The sequence below is a fragment of the Lissotriton helveticus genome, chromosome 4_1, assembly GCF_964261635.1.
Source record: "Lissotriton helveticus chromosome 4_1, aLisHel1.1, whole genome shotgun sequence".
NCBI classification, from domain to species: Eukaryota; Metazoa; Chordata; class Amphibia; order Caudata; family Salamandridae; genus Lissotriton; species Lissotriton helveticus.
In genome coordinates this window covers 713,537,967-713,565,011 of record NC_136063.1, presented here as the reverse complement: position 1 = coordinate 713,565,011, position 27,045 = coordinate 713,537,967, and the positions used below count along the sequence as shown (strand labels likewise).

The following is a 27,045-nucleotide window of genomic DNA, read 5'->3' as shown; positions in this document are numbered from 1 at the left end:
ATATAGGGCGCAAATCACACAGATCGTAGCAAGAATAAAGGCCCTAGAACAAGCTGTGCTAATCCCCAGCTCCCCAGACGAAGAGAATAACAATAAAAAAGATCTCTTAACCTGTAAATTAGAACTAGAGCAGGTATTAGATGGAAGGCTGAGGAAGCGCTGGCAGGCTAGCTCACTAGCACATTTTGAATATGGAGAGGCCAGTGGAAAGCTCTTAGCCTGGAAAACAAAAAAAGATAATGAAAAGAATTCCATAAAGGAAGTACAGATTACAAATACGGATGTGATTTCTGATAACAGGCCAGATATTGAGCAGGCCTTTTTCCATCATTTTGATGAAGTATATAGAGAAGATTTACACCCACAACAAATCAGGTTCAAGCTCTAGATGACCAGTCTTCGCGTAATCTTAATAGAGAGATTAGCTCCACTGAAATAGTATCGGCGATAGATTCTTCCAAAAAAAGTAAGGCTCCGGGCCCTGACGGGTTACCATCTGAGATTTATAAAGTACTAGCTCCGGTAATTACACCCATTCTGAAAAGACTATTCTCTTTTATATTTGAGGAAGGAGGTAACATCCCTGTTTCTTGGAACGAAGCCATAGTGGTCCTTATTTTAAAACCAATGAAGAGAGCATTTCAGTGTGATTCATAGAGGCCTATCTCTCTCCTCAACACTGATTACAAGCTTATGGCAAACGTACTAGCGAAAAGATTGAACGGCTCGGCAGCTAAACTTCTACAATTAGATCAGAAGGGCTTTATCAGGTGCCGCTCTATACAAGAGCTCACACAAGCATTGGTAGGAGCAATAGACGTTGCCTCTCAATACAAAATCCCATTAGCGGTTATTACATTGGATGCCGCAAAGGCTTTTGGCCGCGTCAATTGGGAATTCCTAGCCAAAGTATTAGCAAAGGTTAATTTGGGAAAAAACTTTTGTGGGGCAATATCAACATTTTACCAAGCTCCGATGGCTAGATTACTAATAAATGGCAGTTTATCTTCCCCTATAAAAATCCAAAGAGGGACAAGACAAGGGTGTCCGTTATTACCTTTATTATTTGATTTATATATGGAATAATTTGCAGAAAAGATTAGGCAAGACCAAGATATCTTACCCTTTAAATATAAAAACTGGGTGAAGAAAGTTGCCCTTTATGCGGATGATCTGATGTTATACACCACTGACCCTATTAAATCAATTCCACTCATTTATAAAGCAGCAGAGCAAATTGGTCAAGTTTCTGGATATCTGATTAATCAAGCTAAATCAGAATGTATGTGTTGGAATATACCTCAGGTTAATCACATCCCAATTCTGAAAAATCAAATGAGATATCTGGGAATTCAAATTACACAGGACATAAATCATCTTGCAGAAAAAAACCTTGAGAAAATCGACAAAGAAATGGCGGAATCCCTAAAAAATTGGTCACTCCTGCCTCTAACTCTAATCGGTAGGATCAATATAGTAAAAATGATGTTGCTACCCAAAATAATATATATATTTCAGAACATTCCACTTGCTTTTAAAGAAGCTAGATTAACTAAGATACAAGCTAAATGGAATTCGTTTATTTGGGCCTCCAAAGGCATAAGAATCTCCTGGAAAAAGCTTCGAAGGAAAAAAGGCAAAGGTGGGCTGTGTGCACCTGACCTGAGAGTGTATGCCTGGACCCTATTACTGAAAGCAGGAATTAGCCTATTTGATACTTTAGGGGGGACAGAAACAGACTTTATGTTTCAAATTATGCTATCTGAGATTCATGGAGGGTCTCATGCATTTATGTTTAAGTTTGGAGATATGCGATTTTTTTAAAAAGTGCGTTTAAAGGTTCTTAGAGATATGGCATATGTGTGGGCCAGAGTAAGGAAAAAACTGAATATCCTATACTACGCTGCTTTAGCGCCAATTTGGGACTCCCCTGGCTCTCCAGAATGGACTAAAGATCTATTATCCCTAGCTCTTCAGAGCGCAAATATCAGATCATGGGGCCAGCTAATGCCTGAAGGAAATCTTTTGAGTTGGGAAGACATTTCGGTTCTCACAGATAAAAATCTATCTAAATTTAAGTACCTACAAATAAAAAGCTGGGACCAGGCTGTCACAGAGGATAAAGGTGCTAAATCTATCTTGGATGAACTTTTAATGAAGAAAACTAGTCCGCTTAAAACATCAATTCTTTACTGGACAATACTCGAGGGAGAGGATGGAGAGTTCAGCCTTCCAGAACAACTTTGGAGGGACCGAGTCTTGGATGTCGACTTGCAGAACTTATGGCAAGTATCCTTTGATTTATTACACCTTACGGTCTCACCTGCCAATTTAAAGCGGAACCACTTGTTTTCTCTTCATAGGGTATACTGGTCTCCGGCTAGGATTGCCAAATTTTCAAAGGGGCCTATTCCCTGCTGTCCAAAGTGCTATCTGGAAAAAGCAGATGACCTCCATATGTTTATGACCTGTCCCGCACTATCACAATTTTGGTTTGAAGTACAAGAAGGTATGAAAGCCCCTTTTGGCTATGAAATACAGGTTAGTACACAACAAGTATTTTTTGGAATTCCCTCCAATTACGAGCAAGTACCTCAAGACAGTAATAATTTATTTCTTTACTTAATTATTTTAGCCCGTAGGGAAATATGTAAATTGTGGGTGAGTACTAATGTACCAACATATTTAGATTGGGTTAGGGCAATCAGGCACACTCTTAGTTTAGACAAAGTGGTATGGAAGAGAAGGAAGCATTTTTGGACTCCTTGTATTAATTGGCTCGATGGGCTATGAACCAACTATGTCCAATGATTATGCCTTTTTGAGGAATGAACCACCCTAAGATCAGTCCAAGGGTCTGGTAAAGGGGAAGACTGAGCTGACTGTTGACATGGTGGCACCGTAAGACTCATATTGGGTGTCTGCAAAAAGAGCTTCCATAAAGATTCTCTGTATAATCAATACCGAAAATATCTTTACTGGCGTATGAGGACACCAAAAAGATTTAAAAAAAAAAAAAAAAAGATCGCAACAGTGATCAACATAGTCTTGATCTTACACCAAGGGAACTAGGTAGTATCCATGACACAAAGGATGTGGTGGCTGAAGCCTCTCAGAACCACAGGGAGCAATTCTCAAAAACATTGTTGATGGAACATTCAAAAAGGTCTCCAGGTCTCATATTAGCACCTCTTTAGTAATAAATGTCAGAAATCATAATTTTGCTAAACATAAAAGTAATGCAGATTCCACACTAACACTGTATAGAATAAGATGGTACCCAGAAAAAGAACACAGGATATGCTACCCAAATATATTGCATTCTCCTCAACAGGAATGAGTTGCACACTATAAAATCGAAATTTCTGGGTTATCCCTTCTTCCTGAAGGTTACCTGTGGGTGTTGTAAAAAACACTACTGCGGGTTAAACTTAAATTCCCAGTGAACATGTAAATACTGGATATAGCTCATCTGCATAAATACATGACAAGTACATCAAAATACCTATAAGCCATTATGAGATTAAACTTTCAAAATGATTTAGAAGTATATCTTATTATCTTCTCAATGGTTGCTCAGAGCTTTACCATTTTGGTAAATAAACAGATATCAATATAAAACTCCTACTTCTGAATTGATACTTCAATATATTTTTTCCAAACAATATATATTTTTTAAAAACGGTAAATATCACTAATTTATGCCCACCAATAAGAATAAGTGTTTGTTTTTCTTTGGCAATACCTAAGAAATCTAACAATTCTACTACATTTCTTTGTGAGTTTCCCGAGATGGGTTGATGAGCAGAAAGGTCCACATAGGTGAAAATAAATCCAGACAGTAACTGCCATTGTTTTCTTGGCAAACAGCATCAGACTCAAACAACCATGCACAAGGTGTGGGGATGCCACCTTCCTTAGACACTGTTGAAATCCAGTGTTAGTAAAGCACACAATTATCTGAGGTTGTCAAGGCGCTAGGGGCCATGAGAAAGATAAAGAGAGCTATTGCCCAGAGCCACATGGTGATGGGCTAACCTGCCACCAGCACCAGGGATCGAACCGTGAACCCTGTGGTCTGGAGTCAGGCAACCTGGCCGCTGTGCCACCCTCTTCCTGTTCTATCTGCCAATGTGGAAGAGCAGGAAAGAGCGCACACTTACAAAAAAAGTATACTTTTTTCCCCTAGATAATAAACTAATAACTCTGAGTCTTAATTACTCAATGTATGTGCTTGGTCAGAAACAGTACTCAGTAGCTCCAGAAAGACTAGGCATGTCAAGGGATATCATCAAGCTTTCATAAGCTAAAATCCAGGAGCTTAATCAGTCAATAATGCACTACATGGCAATAATAAATTTGATGAATATTCAAAAATGTATAAGAAAAAATTCTAATTTACATGGAGGGTTTTAGGAATATAGTGAAAGCATGATATACGTTTTGAGGCAGCATGCAATTTTAGGATGTTGAATGCACATAAAGAAGGATTAGTAGTTGTCACATGCAGCAGTTGCTATATGTATTCACATCTATGGTTGGACTTTGTACTTGACTCTCACAAATTTGCTATACTGTGTTATGTGATAGCTGTTTCTTTAGGTTTGTCGAATAAGATTTGGAGGAGTTACATTGTCTCCAAATGGATTGAGCTGATTTGGTTCCCTCTAATCTTGAGGGCCCTGCAGGAGCATCCGCTAGTGTTAGAGAAGCCAAAATTTGCAATGCAACTTGTTTTTGTGAACGAAAATTGTATAGATTCTCTGATTATCATGTTGGGAACAACCAGGGGCCATATTATCAAGAAAGGGCGATACATTATCGCCGCTTTTATCAGCAAGAAACTGCCGCTAAAGCGGCGATAATGGGCTTGATAATATGCCCTTGTGTATTCCCATAGAAGCCCAGGTTAACATCAGAACCTGGGCTTCTATGGGAATTCACAAGGGCCTATTATCAAGGCCATTATCGCCGCTTTAGCGGCAGTTTCCTGTCGATAAACGCGGCGATAATGTATCGCCCTTTCTTGATAATATGGCCCCAGGTCTTTAACCGTTCTCCTGAAATTTAAATGATTTTTGGTGGCTCTAATCTTTGCAGGTGAAGAATTCCATAGCTTGATGTCCTTAACCAAAAAAGTAGTTCCATCAATGATTTTCCTCCAGTAAGTAAGAATTATTAAAAAGCGGTGTCATTCTTGAATGTAATTTCCTTGCTTGGGAGTAATTGGTGATCTTTTTTGTAGTTATTTTGGATATTTGGCAATAATTGCTACCTGGATGATGCATGCTAGCTTGACAGAGGATCTTCTTTCAGATGGTTGCCAGTGGGGAGTCGTCAGGGCTGGAGAGTTAGGGTCTTGTGGATCCAAGTTGTTTTTCTTAAGTAATGGTTGTATGTATGCCTTCTTCAATACCGCTTTGAAAATGTTGGTTTTAAAGAGAAATTGATACTATTTCTGACTGGGATAGCTGCAGATGCTCATAAAATTATCTTATTATCTATTTGAGGACGACAGGGGTCTAATGGACAGCAATGCGCATTGCTCGTTTTCACCAGGTCTTCAAATTCTTTTACAATATTATATTGTATTTTGTTATATTATATTTAGATAAAACAATGTATGCCATACTCACGACATATGGCTCCAGAATATTTGCCAACAGGACTTACTTACTTTTCAGTAAAGACTAAAAAAAGACCTTCCTTTCGATATACATCTAAAAAAATTCTCACATTAAACTATACCACTTTTTATCTTTGGTTCTTCCCACCTAAGGTCTCTATAAGCTTAACTTATTGCTTCACTTCTGATTATTTTCCTCCCACCTTATCTGACCTTCAGCTACCTATAAGTATCCCATGCTATTGCTCTCTTTCCATGGCCACCTCTGTACAACAGCACATTCTATCCGACCTTGTTCTTTTTCAACTATTCAACTACTCTAACTTCCTCACTTGCTACCACAGTGCATAACACACCTAGACCATTCTGTCCTTAGTCTTTTAACTTTCTTGCTTACTGTTGGTTATGTGATTGTTGAAAAATGTAAGGTTCTATGTAATATCAAAGAGTATCTTTACCATGTTTTGTATACAACACGCTGATATCGTCGAGTCATGTGCTTCATGGGAGTCCATAAATAAATAAACACACAAATAAATAAATGTGCCCAAAGTATTATGTTAGAGAGCACATTAGCAGTGAAGCCCAACGGAATTTTTATTTTTAACTATAATCTTTTTGTTGGAACCTAATGTTGTCAGGTCACTTAGGGTAGCCTGGCCTAGGGTAAGACAATCTCTAATTGAGGCACATGTGTAAAGGTTGCATACAACCCAGCAGTAACTCAATGAAATTCCACTCAAAAATGATGCTACACCAATCTTTGTGTAAAAATACGAATTGTTTTATAAAAATAGTACTTTGTGGTTTTGTTGACTTTTTATACGACTTCAATGCATCACAGAATCTTACAAATCATTACTACTTTTACTTTCATTAGTCAAACCGTTAACAATCACTTTGAGTTGAGCTTCTATGGTTCTAATAGACTTTCCTTCATACATATAAGTTAGCTTGAGTTTCTGTAATTAGCAAGCACCTCTCACTGTTTCATATTACATACATTCAACAAGGTTTCACTACTTTCAATGTCTCATGGGTTATAAAAGATGATCTCTCCCCAAGTAGTAGCCTCCCAATCCTTCTTGATCCTGTCTCTGCAAACCAGTGTTATTGCCTTGTCTGGTTGGGACAGTCCTCACACAAGCCCAAACCTACATCCCGATTACTAGAGGGGATCTGGTCACTGGGGGCTCCCAGGGCTCCTAAAGAGACTCACGAAGAATCTGGATAAGGTAAAGTCTTTTAAGCAGGGTTTCCAGTCCTCAGACCTCTGATTACCCGGGTTGGCTCTTTCAAGGGTTGTCCCCTGTTGCTGGGTGGGGTTCCGGTGAATTTCCCCGACCCCCCCCTCACTTCTTCCCTCAGATTCAACAGTGGGGAGGCCTCGGAGGACACCCTGGTTGACTTCTCCCCAGACCTCCCTGTGTGCCCAGCTTACTTGATGGGTGCGCGAGTGTAACACCCTCCTCCTGCCGCCGGGGCCTCGGATTACTTACAGTCCTCCGGAGATTAGGAATGCAGCAAGACGTTTATCAGCCCTCTGCCGCAGCTCCTCCTCCGCTTGGACTCCGCTCAGTCAGGGGGTTAAATCGGGCCTCTCCCTGCCCGGCGGAGAGACTTGGCCTCAGCGTAGAGTGCGCAGGGGGGCGCTGTCTGTCACCACACTCACTGCAGACGCTCCGCTGAAGAGACGCTACCTTCTAGCCTCGCTCCCCGGGGCATGCGCGTAAGTTGGTCCGCTTTAGCACGGCACCGCCCACAGCCGGGGAGGACCTCCGCTCTAACTTCCTGGCCTGCGCACACGGCAACACGCGTCTCCGATTCCCTCTCCTCACCAGCAGGACGCCGGGGAACCACCGGACACTCCGATTTGGCAGGGGGCCTCGATTCCTTCAGCAAGGGAACCGCTTCTGCGCACAGCAACGGGGGGCTCTCCTGGCAGAACAGACGACGTGGGGTGAGCAAGGTAGGGGAACACTTCAGCCTCCTTTCCTCCTCCTACACTCCCAGGTCAAGTCCGATGCAGGCGCTTACTGCTGTGGTTTTCCCAGCTACTCTGAACTGGCAATATTACCACATGGATAATTCCCTCAGCTGGGCCAGATCAACTGGAAGGGAGGCAGATTCTCAGCTCGGGCAGCAGACCAACAAGGGCTATCAACCCTGACAGGATCTCCCTTCCCCTATTGACAGTAGTCTATGCTCCAACCAGACCTCAGGGTTCCTTCTCCACCAAGCACCAACAACAACAATAACCACTCCAAAATGGCTGCCCAGCATTCCGCCTTATATAGGCTGACCCTCAAAGGTCCAGAAGGGGCCAGAAGGTTCTGGAATGCCCTATTCTGTCCTATGGGTCAGATCTCAGGTGTGACAGTTGTGGCAGTTGGTAGCCACCATTTTGTAGATCTGGATTAATTCCTGTCAGGAAAGGCACCTAGGCCTGAGGTGAAAAACCATGAGGGTAAAAGAGCATCTATCCCCCAGGCCATCACCATAAAAATCTAGTGGACACAAAAAGATGAAAAGGGTATGAGGGGCAAAAAGGGGACAAAATAAATAAATTATAGGAAGGGCTACGCTAAAGGTCAGACAGGTCTAACACGCGTCCCCCCTAGCTGAAAGTGGGGAGAGCTACCCAACCCCTTGGGAGTCCTCATCACTAAGGCGGAAATACCTAGAGAGACGGTCTGCATTGGCGTGGTCCACTCCAGGCCGATGTTCCACTAGGAAGTCCATTCCCTGTAGGGAGACGGACCATCTCAGCAACTTGGGATTCTCCCCCTTCATCTGCATCAGCCAACGAAGGGGTCGGTGGTCAGTCTGAACCAGGAAGTGCGAGCCAAACAGGTATGGCCGCAACTTCTTCAGAGCCAACACCACCGCAAAAGCTTCCCTCTCAATTGCACTCCACTTCTGTTCCCAAGCAGGAAGCAGCCTCCTGGATAGGAAAAGTACAGGCTGATCCAGGCCCTCTTCATTCAGTTGCGATAACACTGCCCCAATGCCATGTTCTGATGCATCTGTCTGGACAATGAACTCCTTGGAGAAGTCTGGGGCCCTCAGGACCGGTGCTGCACACATTGCCTGCTTCAACTTTTCAAAGGCTTGCTGACAAGCCTCTGTCCAAACTACCCGTCGAGGTTGTTTCTTTGAGGTAAGCTCTGTGAGGGGCGCTACAATAGTGCCATATCCCTTCACAAAGCGACGGTAGTAACCTGTGAGGCCCAGGAAAGCTCGGACCTCAGTCTGGGTCTTGGGGGGTTCCCAGGCCATGATTGCCTCAATCTTTGCCTGAAGGGGCTGCACTGTTCCCCTACCCACCAAGTGTCCAAGGTACACAACCGACCCCTGCCCAATCTGACATTTGCTGGCCTTGATTGTCAAGCCAGCCTGTTTCAGGGCTTGGAGAACAGCTTGCAAGTGACGCAAATGGTCCTCCCAACTGCTGCTGAAGACAGCAATGTCATCCAGGTAAGCAGCGGAGAAAGCCTCCATTCCGGAGAGGACCTGGTTCACCAGCCGCTGAAAAGTGGCAGGGGCGTTCTTGAGCCCAAAGGGCATCACGCAGAACTGGAAGTGTCCCTCAGGCGTGGAGAAAGCTGACCTTTCTTTTGCTCCGTCTGTAAGGGAGATCTGCCAGTACCCTGAAGTGAGGTCAAAGGTACTCAGATATTGGGCAGCTCCCAGCCGGTCAATCAATTCATCCGCCCTAGGGATCGGATGAGCATCAGTCTTGGTGACTGAGTTCAGTCCCCGGTAATCCACACAGAACCTCAGTTCTGGAGTGGTGCCTGGTGGAGCTGCCTTTGGCACTAGAACCACCGGACTGGACCAGGGGCTGCTGGAAGGTTCAATTACTCCTAGCTCCAGCATCTTGGTGACCTCACTGTGGATGCTAGCCTTCACCTTGTCGGACAGCCGGTAGGTCTTTGACTTCACTGGTGGGCTGTCCCCTGTGTCCACATCATGGGTACACAGGTGGGTTCTTCCCGGGACAAGGGAGAACAACGAGGAGTACTGCTCCAACACCTGGCGACAGTCCTCTCGCTGCTCAGGAGTTAGGGATGGGGAGAGAATCACTCCCTCCACCGACCCATCCTTCTCTTGAGACGAAAAGAGATCATGGAGGGGCTCGCTTTCTGCTTCCTCTGCACCATCAGTCACCATCATCAAGATGACCTCTGGCCTCTCATGGTGGGGTTTGAGGCGATTGGCATGCAGCACCCGTAAAGGCTGTCGAGGGGTCTTAAGATCCACCAGGTAGGTGGCTTTACCCTTCTTTTCCAACACCTCAAAGGGGCCGGCCCAATGATCTTGGAGGGCACTTAGCTCTCCAGGCTCCATCACCCACACTTTCTGGCCAGGCTCCAACTCCACCGGGTGAGCATTGTGGTCGTACCATTCTTTCATTACTGCCTGACTGGCTTCCAAGTTGTCAGAAGCTTGCTTCCACAACTTTGCCATTTGGCTCCGGAAAGCCAGCATGTAGCTCACCACATCCTGAGGAGGCTTTCTGGGAGACTTTTCCCATCCATCCTTCACCAGGCTGAGAGGTCCACGCACAGGGTGCCCGTACAACAGCTCAAAAGGGCTGAAGCCCACTCCCTTCTGTGGCACTTCTCTGTAGGAGAATAGCAAACAGGGCAGAAGGATGTCCCATTTCCTCCGTAGGCTCTCAGGCAGACTTCTGATCATGCCCTTCAAGGTCTTGTTGAACCTTTCGACCAGTCCATTGGACTGGGGGTGATAGGGAGTGGTGAACCGGTAGGTCACTCCACACTCCTTCCACATTGCCCGCATGTACGCTGACATAAAGTTGGTCCCCCTGTTGGACACAACTTCCTTGGGGAATCCCACTCAGGTAAAGATCCCCATCAGGGCCCTAGCCACCACAGGTGCAGTGACAGTCCTCAGAGGAATTGCCTCTGGGTACCGTGTGGCATGATCCACCAGAACCAGGATGAACCTGTGACCAGCTGTTGTTGGTGGATCCAATGGCCCTACAATGTCGATGCCCACCCTTTCAAAGGGGGTGCTAACGACAGGAAGTGGTTCCAGGGGAGCTTTCAGCTTCACCCCTGTTTTCCCACTGGCTTGGCAGGATACACATGTCCGACAGTAGGTGTTAGACGCCACTTTCATCTGAGGCCAGCAAAAGTGGGGGACAAGCCGAGCAAAGGTCTTGTCCTGACCTAAGTGTCCTGCCAAGGGTATTGCATGAGCCAATTCCAGCAGAAAGGCTCGGTACCGTTGCGGGACTACCAAGGCCCTTGATGAACCAGGTAAGGGTACCTTGGGTTCACTGTAGAGGAGTCCATCCTCCCAGTAAATGTGGTAGTGTCCCGCAACGTCCCCTGCTGCCTGGGCTTCAGCCTGTCGCCTCAGTCCCTCAAGGGTAGGGCACTCCTTCTGGCCCTTACAGAACTCCTCTCTGGTAGGCCCTCCCTCTACATGCCACTCAGCAGGGATGGGCAGGTCCTCCAGAGAAACTACTTCCCCCTCCACGGACTCCTGGTCCACCACCGCAGGTAGCCGATCTGTCACATGGGGTGTGGAAGCCGAAGCAGGCTTCTCCTGTCTTCGGGTCTGTCCCTTTTTGGCAGCGGGTTGGGCCATTGTTCCAGGCTCCAACCCAGGCGAACTCCCTCTCCGGGCAGTCGCAGACCTTGTGCTTACACAGGCCCAGTCAGGTGTACCCAGCATCGCAGAATGCGTCCGGTATTCCACCTCTCTCCAAGCATTGTGCTCCATATCATTCCCCAGCAGACAATCAACTGGCACGGCAGGGCTTACGGCAACTCTAAGTGAACCTGCAACCCCTTCCCACTCAAAGGGAACCTCAGCCACGGGATAGTGGCCCATTCTGCCGTCAGCCATCGCGGCGGGGTGGAGTACATTGGGAACCACCTGCTCTGGAGACACCAGCTGACTTCTCACCATAGTCATACTGGCTCCTGAATCTCTCAGAGCCTCCCCTCTCTGGCCATTGATGGTGATCCATTGCCCATACTTAACAGTATTTGGGGGCACCTGGGTCTTAGGAACCATCTCCCGTTCTCCCAGGGACACTAAGGTGACACCCGCCCACTCACCCCCCTTATCTAAGGGCAACTCCTCCCCAAGCGCTACACTAGCTACTCCCGGGGCTTTTCCTCCGGTGGGAGGGGGTGGTCTCTTTGGGCATCTGACATCTCCCTTATAATGTCCAACACCACCACACTCGAAGCAGTGGACAACCCTTGGCTGCTGGCTTTGGCCAGGATGAGGGTTTCTGGGCGGGTTAGCCTTAGGGGTGAAACCTGTTCCCTTTCCCTGGAAACTGTTTTGGGGACCTTTAGAGAACTCCCGCTTTTTATCTCCCCCCTCCTTCTTCTGAGGGGCGCCCTGTCCGGCCTTTTGGGAATCCCCTCCAGTCCCCTTTGAGGACACCCGGGTACTTGCCCAGATGTCTGCCTCCTCTGCAAGCTTCCGGGGGTTGGTCAGCTTGCTGTCCACCAGGTGTTGGCGCAGCTCGGGAAAACATTTCTCGAGTAGATGCTCTTTCAAAAAAAGATCATACAACCCCTCATAATCCTTCACCTCACTGCCCTGTACCCAGCCCTCCAATGCCTTCCTCGCATAATCTAGGAAGTCCACCCAGTTCTGGGTGCTTAACTTGTGGCTCCCCCTGAACCTCGGGCGATACTTTTCTGGGGTTAACCCAAACTTCCTGATCAATGCTAGCTTCATGGTGGGGTAGTTGGTCTGCTCCTCCGGTTCTAAGGCTAGCAAAGTGTCCCGACCGGTAGGAGGCATGTACTTGTACAACCCACCCCCCCAGTGCTTCTCCTGGATCCCATGGGCTCTTAAGGAGACCTCATAGGCTGCCAGCCACTTGGCTATGTCATCCCCCTGACTATAGCTGGTAATTATATCCTTAGGCAGGTAGGGTCTGGACTCCCTGGTTGGTTCTCTTGTTTCGCTGCCACCATTTGGAGAGTTGGCGAGTCCTAACTGTAGAGCCTTGAGTTCTAGCTCTTTTAGTCTAAGCTCATGAGCCATCCTCTGTTCCTCCTTCCCCTGTTCTAACCTGGCTAACTCCCACTTCAGCTTCCTTTTTTCCCTCCTGTCTGTGAGCTCCGCTTCGGTCAAGCTTCCCCCGGAGACACTACTGCCCCTCCTAGAAGAGGTCATTGGTTCGGGGAGTAGGTTTCCCACCTCTGGATGGAACAATCCCTCTACCCCTATGACCGTGCCCCGGTCTGTCTCCCCATCCTCCTCCTTCTCTTCACTTCGCGCTTCGACCCAAGCCCTCAAACTGGTCTGGAGTTCCCCCTTCTTGGCACCACGCTTAAAGAACACTCCCATTTGTTGACAGAAATCTTTTAGCTGGGCCAATGAATAAGTGTCCAGTTTTTCCAGTGCAAATTCCATTTTGCAAAAGGCAACACAAGGTTAAACACACAAAAAGAATAGAGTTGCGAGGGCAACCTGAAGCTACCTCCACCCCACCACCAGGAATAAATTTGGAAAAAGCAAAAGTAAAAATTAGGAAGGCCGCCAGGAGAAAACTCCAGGTGTAGGTTAGTGGATTACACTTAGTTACTGCAGAGTAGTCGCAACCACAGTCAAGATCCCACCGCTAGACACCAATATGTTGGAACCTAATGTTGTCAGGTCACTTAGGGTAGCCTGGCCTAGGGTAAGACAATCTCTAATTGAGGCACATGTGTAAAGGTTGCATACAACCCAGCAGTAACTCAATGAAATTCCACTAAAAAATGACGCTACACCAATCTTTGTGTAAAAATACGAATTGTTTTATAAAAATAGTACTTTGTGGTTTTGTTGACTTTTTATACGACTTCAATGCATCACAGAATCTTACAAATCATTACTACTTTTACTTTCATTAGTCAAACCATTAACAATCACTTTGAGTTGAGCTTCTATGGTTCTAATAGACTTTCCTTCATACATATAAGTTAGCTTGAGTTTCTGTAATTAGCAAGCACCTCTCACTGTTTCATATTACATACATTCAACAAGGTTTCACTACTTTCAATGTCTCATGGGTTATAAAAGATGATCTCTCCCCAAGTAGTAGCCTCCCAATCCTTCTTGATCCTGTCTCTGCAAACCAGTGTTATTGCCTTGTCTGGTTGGGACAGTCCCCACACAAGCCCAAACCTGTATCCCGATTACTAGAGGGGATCTGGTCAGTGGGGGCTCCCAGGGCTCCTAAAGAGACTCACGAAGAATCTGGATAAGGTAAAGTCTTTTAAGCAGGGTTTCCAGTCCTCAGACCTCTGATTACCCGGGGTGGCTCTTTCAAGGGTTGTCCCCTGTTGCTGGGTGGGGTTCCGGTGAATTTCCCCGACCCCCCCCTCACTTCTTCCCTCAGATTCAACAGTGGGGAGGCCTCGGAGGACACCCTGGTTGACTTCTCCCCAGACCTCCCTGTGTGCCCAGCTTACTTGATGGGTGCGCGAGTGTAACACCCTCCTCCTGCCGCCGGGGCCTCGGATTACTTACAGTCCTCCGGAGATTAGGAATGCAGCAAGACGTTTATCAGCCCTCTGCCGCAGCTCCTCCTCCGCTGGGACTCCGCTCAGTCAGGGGGTTAAATCGGGCCTCTCCCTGCCCGGCGGAGAGACTTGGCCTCAGCGTAGAGCGCGCAGGGGGGGGCTGTCTGTCACCACACTCACTGCAGACGCTCCGCTGAAGAGACGCTACCTTCTAGCCTCGCTCCCCGGGGCATGCGCGGAAGTTGGTCCGCTTTAGCATGGCACCGCCCACAGCTGGGGAGGACCTCCGCTCTAACTTCCTGGCCTGCGCACACGGCAAGACGCTTCTCCGATTCCCTCTCCTCACCAGCAGGACGCCGGGGAACCACCGGACACTCCGATTCGGCAGGGGGCCTTGATTCCTTCAGCAAGGGAACCGCTTCTGCGCACAGCAACGGGGGGCTCTCCTGGCAGAACAGACGACGTGGGGTGAGCAAGGTAGGGGAACACTTCAGCCTCCTTTCCTCCTCCTACACTCCCAGGTCAAGTCCGATGCAGGCGCTTACTGCTGTGGTTTTCCCAGCTACTCTGAACTGGCAATATTACCACATGGATAATTCCCTCAGCTGGGCCAGATCGACTGGAAGGTAGGCAGATTCTCAGCTCGGGAAGCAGACCAACAAGGGCTATCAACCCTGACAGGATCTCCCTTCCCCTATTCACAGTAGTCTATGCTCCAACCAGACCTCAGGGTTCCTTCTCCACCAAGCACCAACAACAACAATAACCACTCCAAAATGGCTGCCCAGCATTCCGCCTTATATAGGCTGACCCTCAAAGGTCCAGAAGGGGCCAGAAGGTTCTGGAATGCCCTATTCTGTCCTATGGGTCAGATCTCAGGTGTGACAGTTGTGGCAGTTGGTAGCCACCATTTTGTAGATCTGGATTAATTCCTGTCAGGAAAGGCACCTAGGCCTGAGGTGAAAAACCATGAGGGTAAAAGAGCATCTATCCCTCAGGCCATCACCATAAAAATCTAGTGGACACAAAAAGATGAAAAGAGTATGAGGGGCAAAAAGGGGACAAAATAAATAAATTATAGGAAGGGCTGCGCTAAAGGTCAGACAGGTCTAACACTTTTGATATGTAAAAATGAGCAACTGTTTATAGTGTGGAGGAACCACTTATTATCTCTACTGGAAAGTACCAATATTTCTACTCTAAATACTCCAGTGCATCCAGAACACAGCTGCCATAGATATTTTGCACGGCTGCACCAGTGATCACATCTCCCCACATTTCGATATTACTGCATTCCTGTTGCAAGACTTTTAAGGGACCCAGCAGTGCTTGACTAATCTTCAAACAATACAAACACTATATGTAGCACCCAAGACATCTCTTCAGTCTTAAGCCGGTCGCCTCCTGAGAATCATCCATTTCATAAAGTCCTGCACTGGTGGGACCTCCTTCTTAATATAGACATCCAAGATCCGGAAACCTCTCCCAGTAAGAAAGAATAGGAAATCTTGTTAACCATCTGGATTTCTAAGGAGTGGCAACATACTTACTATTCCTAGACACCTGATATGCAATCAAAACAAAGCCACTAGTCAAGAAAAGCATTGCCTGTAAACCAATGATCAAATCATGGAGACCAATAGATAATGGTAGGAAAGGTTAAGCATATCTTAAACATCTGCATCACTGTTTGTAAATCCTGCACCACCCTGCAGAGACACAGATGGAGCGTCTCACCTGCCTTCACATACATAACATAACCTAAAGTTTCCCTTGTAAGTTTACACTTTGAACATACACTCTGCCACCCATAAGTAATAACCTGGGTAACCTCTTGCCTGACTGCCTATGGCTACACTTCATGCCACAATACTGTAATAAAGACATATATACATGTTACTCTACCGTACAATACAAGAAAACATGGAGTGAAAAGGTCAACTGCATGCTACATGCTTTTTCACCTTTATAACATCTCATTTTGCAATCCTTTCCTACTTACTTCAGTTTTCCTTTGTCGTTTTGCACATATACCACATCCATTTTCCATGAGTAAGGCTTTGCTCTTTTGTGTTAAGCTTCCAAAAGAAAGCAAAGTTTTCTTCAGAGAAACCAGTTTTCGTTTGTGGGTCTGAATCCTGGGACCATTGATGAACAGCTCACATCGAGACAGTGGCACCGGTCTCTCCTAGGTTTGCACGATGTTATGTTATGGTATATGACTTTTATATAGCGCAAATCACCGTCAGGTCTCTAAGCGCTTCTAGAGAAGAGTGAGCAAGTCACTAGGGCAGAAAGGTCAAGGCAGCAGCAGAGGCAGGAGTTACGCAGTTATTAGCGCCTCTCTAAATAGATACGTTTTTAAGAGCTTCCTAAAGATGAGCAAAGCTAGTTCCTTGCACAGGTACTCCAGCAGATCATTCCAGACTTGCGAGAGGAAAGCAGAAAATGCTCTACCCCTTTTAGATTTAGATATGTACTTGGGGGGAGCTAACCTGCAAGCCTCAGATGATCGTAAGACCCGGTCGGGAACATATTTCATCAAGCGATCTTTTATATACTTGGGTGCCTCACCATAAATTGCCTTGTGGGCGATACAAAGGCCCTTAAACTGCGCTCTCTGTTTAATAGGCAGCAAGTGCAATTTATGTAACAGAGGGGTGGCTCGTGTCTTTCTAGGGAGTCTAAAGAGGAGCCTAGCGGCATCGTTCTGTACTACCTGTAGTCTCCTGAGGAGCTTCTGGGGGAGGCCAATGTAAAGGGCATTCCCATAATCCAGCCTAGAGATGACAGTGGTGGAGACGATTGACTGCAGTGAGGATGTTGATAAAAGAGGAGCAAGTTTACGTAGCTGCCTAAGTAGGCCCGTACAGGTTCCTACTACAGTGGTAACCTGACAAGACATAGACAGTTTAGAATCAATTTTCAGCCCCAGGCTTTTTACGACCGGGACTGGTGCCTGAACCACTCCTAGTTCCGGGGGCCAAAAGAGATCACACCATGGGCTATTACTTGTTGGAATGACAAGCACTTCGGTTTGATCCGGATTTATTTTTAATGAATTGGCTGTCAACCAATTTACAGTGAACCTGAGCAGGTTTTTTTCAGACTCCTTAGCCTGGCAAGAGCTGTTTAGCCGGACCAGAAGTTGGGTGTCATCAGCATAATTAAAGACCTGACAATCCATGTGAGTCAGGGTCTCCACCAAGGGTTGGAAATAGATGTTAAAAAGGAGAGGGGATAATGCAGAGCCCTGGGGTACTCCACAGGTCAGGGAGCCTAGATCCGATAACTGCTCAACCCAGCTGAACTCTCTGAGTGCAGTCCGACAAAAATGTCTTTAGCCATTGATGTGCTTGCCCATCAAATCCCAGATACGTGAGACGGTTCAGCAGTATGTTATGGCTGACCGTGTCGAATGCCGCTGACAGATCTAATAAAATCAGGGCACTAGGCTGTTTACTATGAGCCCTAACTCTGAGCTCGTCAGGACAGACACCATCACTAGCTATGTGCTATGATGAGCTCTAAAGCCCGCCTGTCTAGCATGGAGCAGCTGATGGTCCTCCAGATACCTTGAGAGTATATTTAGTACGTGCTGTTCCAAGATCTTAGCTTGAAAGGGGAGCTGAGAGATGGGCCTATTGTTCTTTAAGGTCAGGGTATAGCACCAGATTTTTTCAGCAGGGTGGGTGACCCTGACTTCTTTGAGATTTATTGGTAGATAACCCAAATCCAGAGAATTATTGAGTAGTCCCAAGACCTGCTTTTCCAGCCCTGGCAGGGCCATTTGAAAAATCCTTGGAGGGCAAGGGTCTGCTTGAGAGCCTAATTTGGTATGATTTGCTAAAGATACCAAAGTGGCTGAGTCAAGATTAGGGAATTTAGACAGCTAACTACTAAAACAGGGAGGAGGGCTAGACTGGCCGAGGGAACTGGGATCAGTGGGGGTTCTAGCAATTTCCAAGATGATGTCCTTAACTTTCCGAAGAAAAAACTCCTGAAAAGCATCACAATCTAAAGATGCAATTGTGGATTTCTTCTCGGCTTGACTCAGTTCCTTCAGAATGACAAAAGCCTCTTACTGTTTATTCTCTGCCAAAACAATCCTTCCCTCATAGTATTCTGCTTTCCTAGCTAAGATAGCTAATTTGTAAGTAGCAAGAAGGGCTTTATAAGCATTTAGCGCTACTGATTCATAGCTTTGTCGCCACCGCCTCTCAACTTGATGGAGGAGTTGTTTCTTTTCCCTTAATGGTTGATTGAACCATTAGGCCTCCTTCCCTTTATCTCTGACCTTTTCCTTTTGTTCAGGTGCCACTATGTCAATAGCCTGCTGTAAATGGGTAAATAAGGCTTCACTTTCGTAGTCCAAATTGGCCCTTTCCATATTAAAGGGCAAAACTGAGTGCAGGGTAGCTATTAGATGATCTGCCTAAAAAAAAATTCAGATTCTTACCTTCCGCCACAGAGGTGGGGGCTGTGGTAATTGGCTATCACTTGAGATCCAACATCTCAACAGCAAGTGATCAGACCAGGCACAGGGGCTGATGTCAGTTATCCGTGCCCGGGGCTGTGAGGTCCAAATAAGGTCAAGAGTATGGCCCTTTACATGGGTAGAACTATTAACCACTTTCTGCAGGTCGATTAAATGTAGCTGTCAGTTACACAGACTGGTTATAATACAACCCAGATTCCAATGAAGATCTAGTGTAAATTAGTTCGCACCATCATGTCCGGGCTTAAAATGAGTCGGCAAAATTAAAAAAGATTGCATAATCGTTTCTTATTTTTCTTGCAGAAATGATAAAAATATATGATTAAGTTAACACATCCTAATCTTTCTTTTCTCCCAGTCAAACGAGAGTAAAATGTTCAGGGACATCCGCCAGGGATCCCGCCCCCTAATGCAATAGATCAAAATTGTAAACATGTGACCTCCAGGAAAGATCTTGGGAAATGCCTGAGCAGTGGCCACCATGACAAAAGTTGAGGCAAGTCAGGAAGTTTGCGACGATATCACCAAGTTCTTTTTGAACAAAGTAGAAGTCATCTTTTTGAACTCCAGTCACCCTAATCTGGAGATAGGAGGGGTGCGGTTGGAGGAAAGGAAAACAATTTCAGATTCCCCAATAGTCTTCAATAAATTCCGTCCCGTTATCAACTACAGACACTGAGAAGCTGCTCCTCTCCGCCTGATCAGGCTACCCTTATGACCCCTGCCCAGTCTCAATAATTAAACATGGGGACACTTTCTACTTCTGTCAGGAAGGTGAAGAACCTAGGAGTCATTATCGACGAAAAACTCAACTTCGGGGGCCAAATTAATGCATTGGCATCTTCCGTTATTTTGTAATTAGATTGATTAGGAAAATACTGCCCTTTCTGCCCATAATCTGTCAACTGACTGTAGCCACTGCTCCTATTATGTCCAGACTTGACTACTGCAAGCTGCAAGAGCCTGTATTTAAAAATACAGGAACGTTTTACGAACAAATTGAAACTGCTACAAAATGCAGCTGCAAGGCTGATTACGGGTACTCCCAAATATACCACCATCTCTAAGGAATTGAGAAAACTGCACTGGCTGACAGTCCAAGAATCAAGTGCTTTTCAAAACTGTTAGTACCGTGTTCAAGGCACTCCACAGAATAGGCCCAGATTTCCTGAAACGGAAATTGCAGTGGTATATACCTGGAAGAACCCTGCACTCCGGAGGAGCCAAGCTGGTGACTGTGCCACTCGTCCAAAAATTTACAAGGGGAGGGAGAAGCTTGGAATGAGCTTCCCCCTAGTTTGAGAAAGGTCCCGGACCTACTCACCTTCCAGAGAGGACTTAAAACCTGGCTTTTTACTCGCTAATCCTGGTCTCCTGTTTATGTTCTCAGTGGTTAAGCGCCTGGACACCTTCGGGAAATTGTCTTGCTTTATAAGTAGTGATAACATAACATAACGTATGCTCCATCCTATCAGCATCTATGACCCAAAACGTAGACATGCTAGAACAGGTGGTCAATTTTAGGGGCTGACAGGCCTTTTATTCCATTAGGCATTTCCTCGGTGGGCTGGAGCCCTTGGACAGCAGTCTTGAAAGCCCAGGTCGCTCCTGTGCCTCTGACACTTTCCTCAGTGCCCAGACGTTAATGCAGTAGGCATAGGAAGGCTTCAAGAGAGAGAGAAAGAGAGAGAGGGAAAGGTTGGAAGAGGAAGAGACCAGAAAGGGAGAAGACAGAGTTGAGAAAAGGAGAGAAAGAGAGAGAATGGATGGATGGAAAGAGAGATGGATGTGCAAGGGCACGAAGGGATCGGGACAGTTTGAGCATTTTTATAATTAGAAAGGGCATCTGGGCTATAAGTACACAAATCAGTGTTTCGGGGGCATTTCAACAAGAAATGGAAACATTAGCATATATGCTATACCACATGCTGAATTAGGGTATCTCAAGGACTGAACACGCTGGTAACATTCACACCTTAGAACTCTTTGTGAAAATCGGAGATTTCTTAGAAATGGTCTGGAGACCAATGTGTTTCTAGGGTCTGAAATAAATAGTGCAAGTTTTGCCTTCTTACCATAAATGCAAATACCTGATATCACTAGTTGGCTGCTTTGAGAAGTGTTGCATATGCAGGAAGTGTCTGAGCACCTAAATCCAACTAAGTCATTAACTTGCCATCTACGCAAAGATACAGACGATAGATGACTTTGAAAAAATGCATACAAACTTTTTGTAAATATAAAATGTGGATATTTTCGAATAACCATTAAAACACGTGGAACACATCTTTGCTCATCTGCATCCTTGCATAAATCAACTTTGTTGCCTTTATAGAATGGAGTAACTCTGGGGTACTATGTAATACAAAATGTATGCAGTTCCTGGGGGAGGAAAGGATGGGAGGATCTAGGTCAGGCAAACGGAGACTACAGATCTGGGGATCTGATTGCTCAGAAGCAAGAGCCCTTACGCACCTGAGTGGGTGTTATGCTTCATCATCAGACAGCTGCTCTTTGGGCAGGCACTGCAGTGCCCAAAGGGCCCCTCGAAGGGGCTTTTTGATGGGGGTCTCTTGAGCAAGAGATGCCGATGTGAGGTATAGGATGGAGGTGCTCTATGTGTAGTAATATAATGTGAATTAGTGGTATTAAAAATAGCTAAGAGAGACCCAATTGAATTTAATAGGTGGACTCTCAGGTTATGATTAAAATGCAAAGGGTGACTGAACGTGGAAGTAAAGGTCCTATCCAACTCATAAGGTATAACCGTGGGCGGAGTTCGCAGAGTTACACTTCCCAGAGCTACGCAAAGTGCAAAAAAAAACTCCATCGCACTACGCGGAGCTCCGCTAGCGGCGGAGTACGGTAGAAAAATGCAGTTAGCGGTGATTGCACGGTACCGAATGCTTGTCCGCACTGTGTAATCATTGTGAACAGCACGATGCACAACGCAAGCTTACCTTTTCTGCCACTCGAGTAGATTTTTACTAGAGCCGCAGCTTTCTCAATGTGAACAGGCAGTTTGTCAATGCGAGCGGTCGTGAGCATACTCGTCCACTCGCAATGAGAAACCTGACCCCCCCCCGCACCACCCGGGTTGAGAAATCTCGCGGGGAGGTTTAATTGCCAAGCTCGTGCGCGCCAACTTGATTTTGGTGATTGCGAAAGAGGAATAATCTCTCCGGGAGGTGGATTTTCCTCGCTTGTGCTTGCCAACATTGGTGAACGTGAGCGAGGAAAAAAACTCCGCTCCGCTTTGCGAAGCGGAGTTTTTCAGAACTCCGTGACCTCCGCGTAACGTGAAGTGCGGAAAACTCCGCAAACTCTGCAAGCAAAGCGGAGTTCACCGCCCACGGTTAAAAAAGTAGTGTGTATGTAGGTCAACATGTTTCTTGCCTCTAGTGTCATTATCTATCTGGGCAATTCTTCAGGACTGGAAAATGAAACCTTATGTACTTGTGGTTGGAGAAAATGTATGTAACATGAGGAAAATTTACCCCAATCATACAATCAAATCCTCACAGTAAAATATACCTGGGGATATCTAAAACCCAACCTAGTATCGGCATGCTACTGGCCCCTTAGGTGATGGCAGAGCCCACTGTAGCTGTGGAACAAAACCCTTCTCTGTCACCCTAACCAAAAGCCCAACCACAAGTAGATTAGGTTTCATTTTCCGGTCCCGATGATGAAGCATGACACCCACAGGCGTCATGATCCCCAGATCTGTTGTCTCAGTTTTATTGACCTAGATCCTCCCGTCCTTCACTTCCACCAGGAACTGCATACTTTTTGTGTTACATAGTTTCCTACGGAGCCTGTACACTGGTCCTTACAGCACTCCTTGTCCCCCTCTATGTTTAACACTGGGGTACTCCACAGATGAAAACAAAAAATTGCCCTATCTAACGGGATAGGGTCGCTGCCGGCAGACACTCACTCAGCGAAAATGATCACTTTTCTCAATAATTTGTTCACTCGTTAGAATTTTCAAACTCAATTTATTTTCTGAAGAGTTTTATGGTGATATCCATGCTTGAATCAGTCATGAAATACTCATGACTGATTCAAGCATGGATATCACCATAAAACTCTTCAGAAAATAAATTGAGTTTGAAAATTCTAGAGGAGTGAACAAATTATTGCGAAAAGCGATCATTTTCACTGAGTGAGTGTCTGCGGGCAGCGACCCTATCCCGTTAGATAGGGCAATTTTTTGTTTTGAACATTGTCTGCCTTAGGACAGAAGGTGACAGCCCACAGACCCAAATCTCACAAGAACATGTAAAAACCTTTACAATAAGAATACCTCAGTAAAACCCGAGTGCGACGGAACTACCTCCAGTACTCCACAGATGTTCATGCCAGATGAGTTGGATAGGTGTGTGTGTGTATTAACGATCTTGCTTCAAAAGCCCCCATCTTGAGTTGACAGTGGTGAATATATCAGTTGAAGGCCCTATCATGAGGAATTTCAACCAACCAATGTCTTTCAGCAGACAAATCATGATTACAAGTTCATTAAAAGTTAGCCTGTATTTGTTCTCAAAGCCTGATTCTGATCCTGCCAGACAGGGTTGCTCCACCTTAAATGTGACGGATATCCCATCCGCCAAATTACAATTCCATATTATCTTATGGAACTTGTAATACAGCGGATGGGATGCCCCATCATGTTTGTGATGGAGGATTTCATCCACAAAGATCGTAATCAGGCCTTTAGTTTTATTGTTTATGGCACTATGCACTTAGAATCTGTAGATGCTCTTTAATTTCTTACTCACTCATAATATAGTGTGTGTGACCACCCATCATGTATCTGCCTATGTGTGGAATGATGTTGAGTTAATGACCACAGCAGGGTCACACCACCCACCTCAGACAAATTCATTGCAACCCTCACCTTCTCTTACCACTTGTGTAACTTCCCCTCTCACTACAGTATGTGTTAATGACCAACATTCAGATACACTACTTACCATCTCAGGAAGATTGCTTGCAGACACATATAGCAATAAATACAAAGTACTTTTAAAATATCCCAAACGGAAAATACCTCCATTAGATCAGTATGCGATTGCCTCATTTCATGAATGCTTGTTTCCAACGCCTGTAGAGGATTTTCAATGTCTGCCACCATCCTTGCCAGTTCTTGTCGTCTTCTTTTGCTCTCTAATTGTTTGCTTTTCAAGTCAGCTAGGATGGCAGAATTTCGCACCTATGTTTTACAATGTTTTTAGAAAGAAAATATTTAAATAACAAGAATCAATGAAAACATCAACAACAACCTGCAAGAATCTTAATTTCACCACCAACAAATAGACAAATATTTAACAATCAATAATCTTATGAAGTTAAATACATTTGTTCTGTAAGGGTTTGCCATTTCAATTTCCAAAAACAGGGGACCCCTCTATTTCACTAGATTACCAATTCACACAACAAACATTGGTAAAGTCAATAGGTCTGTATTTAATGTGCTAACACATATAGAATTAGGACACTAGGGCACGAGTGGATAGAGAGGGTGATAGCGGTGAAGTAATCACTCAATCAGTTCAATGAAATCACTTGATGAGAGGTGGAAGGATACACCGAAACAGCCACTAGCATTTGGTAAGAGATAAATACACCACTGGGCTGAGCCAAGGCGTGACTGACAAAGTCAGATGGCTGAAGGGGGCTGGTCCAAGAAGGCTTATCATTGAAGAGGTGGCCTTCAAGACATCTCTATCTTTATTATAAAATACAGGATGTGTGCCAGCACACTATCAAGACCAGGACACAAACCAATATATATTCCATTCATCACAGATGTTTTTGAATTAATTATTATTGTATCCTTTACATTTTTGTAACATAGAAGTAAATCACGGCTCATAAATATAAAAAAATTACAAACTTATAATGTCAAACTGTATGAGAGGGCAATGGGAACCATGCTTAATATAAGTGGATTACATGCTTCACCGCACTTGCTATTTTGGCAGATTGGGATCTACAACAATCACATTTACCATGACCATAGAATGTGAACAAATGAGATATTGTCCATGCTTCCAGGATTCACTGTGGACAGCTAAGGCAATAGGTCACACCTTCCCCTTTCTACCACCTGATGCCCACACAACAGTCAGACCATGTTGTGCTCGCCAATGCTTGCTGCAATTTCCGATACCAGACATATACATGAAAGTTTCTCGATCATGAGCTGATTCATATTGTTTTGGAGAGTAGTGAATCAATCCCATATTCCATGATAATTTTATAAAGCATACTTTCATAAAACATAACTCAAGATTATTAAATTATTTTTTATCAACATACTCAATTGTCCATTTACCCAAAACTCCCATGCTTTAGAAATGGGTAAGTAAGAGGAACAGTAGGCTCTGGTAATGCCCAACTCCTGAGGTCGTTGAAGGGCTGATGAAAAAGATATATGTTGGAAGCATGGGAGTTTGAGCTAAAGAAGAGAAAGGCAGAACTGCCAACTTGGAAAGATATCGAGAATTTGAATGGTGAAATGGTTGTATTAGGCTTGACACGTAGATATACAGAGTGCGATAATCTACAAAGAACCAAGAAACCAAAGCATAAGAGGGTGACAAGATTCAGAAATGAAACTCACACTGAATTGGTGAATGAAACTGGTCAAGAATCTATCAGCCCTGAGGAAGTGGCAGAAGACATAAAACACGTGTTGACTGTGACAATTTAGAATTTTAATAAAAACTGAAGATAACTTGTGTTGAAGCCTACAATGAATATGTGATATATCATTGGAGCAAGCCATTGTGAAATATTCATGCACTGTTTATATGGACACAAAATATATAGTGAGTAAATGCATACATATGTATTCCCTGAAAAAACAAAGGTTAAAGGGACGTGTGAGCACTTGTATGAGTCTGTAACTGGGTATGTGAGTGGTTGTGTGTGTATGTGAGTGGGTGTATAAGAAGTTGTCTGGTGGTGTGAGTGGGTGTGTGAGTGTTTCTGTGATGTCATGAGGGATGTCACTGACCATGTCATGAGTGATATGATAAGCAGTTCATTGCGGGAGCGTAAGTTCTAGTTAGCTCAGGTAACTATACTTGTTGAATTTCTATGGTTTTGTATGAGTGAAATGTGAGCCTAACTATAACATCCCTGTAACCTTAGTTTTTTCCAGTGAATTTCTAAGGTTTTTTAAATTCTATTTCCTAACTGTACAATCCTTGTAACCTTATGTTTTTTCTGCGAATATTTATGATTTTTTAAATGTTATTTCATAACAATAATGAACCCTGTAACCTCTGGATGTTGGTATTGAATTTCTAAGGTTTTTTAGAATTTTTGTTGCTATCTGTAACCTGTAACCTTTGAGAGTGGGTGTGTGAGTGGCTGTATAGGTCGGTGGGTGAGTGAGTGGTTGTATGGGTCTGTGAGTGGCTGTACAGGTCAGTGAGTTGGTGTGTGAGTAGTTTTGTGGATGTGTGAGTGGGTTTGTGAGTGACTGTATGGATCATGAGTAAGTGTGTGAGTGACTGGGTAAGGGAGTAGATGTGAGAGTAGCAGAATGGGTGTGTGAGTGGGTGTTTGAGTGTCTGTATGGGTGTATCAGTAGCTGTGAAAGCGACTGCATCAAAACTGAACCCTCACCTGCCCCTTTATCCAACAAAAGTTCAAAGCTTTGCACAAAAGTGCCTACCCAACAGGAGTACTTTCTACTGGTTAATTAGTAATTGATTCCTCCTTCAGTGAATGTCTAGTGGGTATTCCACACTACAGCAGCATAATGAACCACAAGGAAATGTCTCCAGTGACCTTGTGTGCATTTCGGCAATGACACTGTTCCTTGTGCATCTTCATCCAGAACTCCGTGATGATAATATGAATCCTCCTATACCAAAGACAAGACTACAAAGTGGTGAATTTCCACCAAACAAGGGGACTTCCACTAAGCTATATGAAACAAGTGCATCTTTGTTTGGAGATTTCCTCATATTCTTTGGCATTAGGAAGGCATCACCAAAATCGGCAGGAATCAAGCAAGGGGGCTTTTTGGTAGGGTATCCATGATCCTGGTAAAAAGTAGGAAGACTTTTGCATATTACTAAAGTGGATGGGGTGGGGTCAAACGAGCGGAGCTTCAGGTGATTTTGCACATTTGAATACTGGAAGTCATTTAAAGAGAGAACCATGGACTCTGCTCTCACCAGGAGAGGCAAAGAAAGAACCCACTCATCACAGTCACTATAGATTTCACTCTGATAGATCAACAATGCATTCACCTTCACCAAAGATTTCAGATAATTTTTCAATGAGGTATTAATATTGAGAAAGTCGATGTCAACATGAATAACGATACATTCATGTATAAAAACAAGATCTCATCTTTATTGACTAATTAGTCTGTTGTGAAC

The 27,045-nt window shown here is 44.9% G+C and overlaps 1 protein-coding gene and 2 non-coding genes across 5 annotated transcripts in view; 1 reads left to right on the top strand and 2 right to left on the bottom strand.

The window, feature by feature from the left end:
• The window catches only part of CCDC178 (coiled-coil domain containing 178), a 1,259,352-nt gene that overhangs the window by 754,920 nt on the left and 477,387 nt on the right, over positions 1–27,045 (bottom strand). For all 3 annotated transcript variants that reach the window (XM_078685673.1, XM_078685671.1, XM_078685672.1), the window contains exon 15: positions 23,694–23,855. In XM_078685673.1, coding sequence (XP_078541799.1) covers positions 23,694–23,855 — 162 coding nt within the window. The remainder of the gene's footprint in view (positions 1–23,693; positions 23,856–27,045) is intronic.
• Positions 22,636–22,741, top strand: LOC144829894 (small nucleolar RNA SNORD90). The gene has a single exon (XR_013610878.1). It is a non-coding gene; the product is annotated as a small nucleolar RNA SNORD90 (small nucleolar RNA).
• On the bottom strand, positions 22,641–22,746 carry LOC144829893 (small nucleolar RNA SNORD90). The gene has a single exon (XR_013610877.1). It is a non-coding gene; the product is annotated as a small nucleolar RNA SNORD90 (small nucleolar RNA).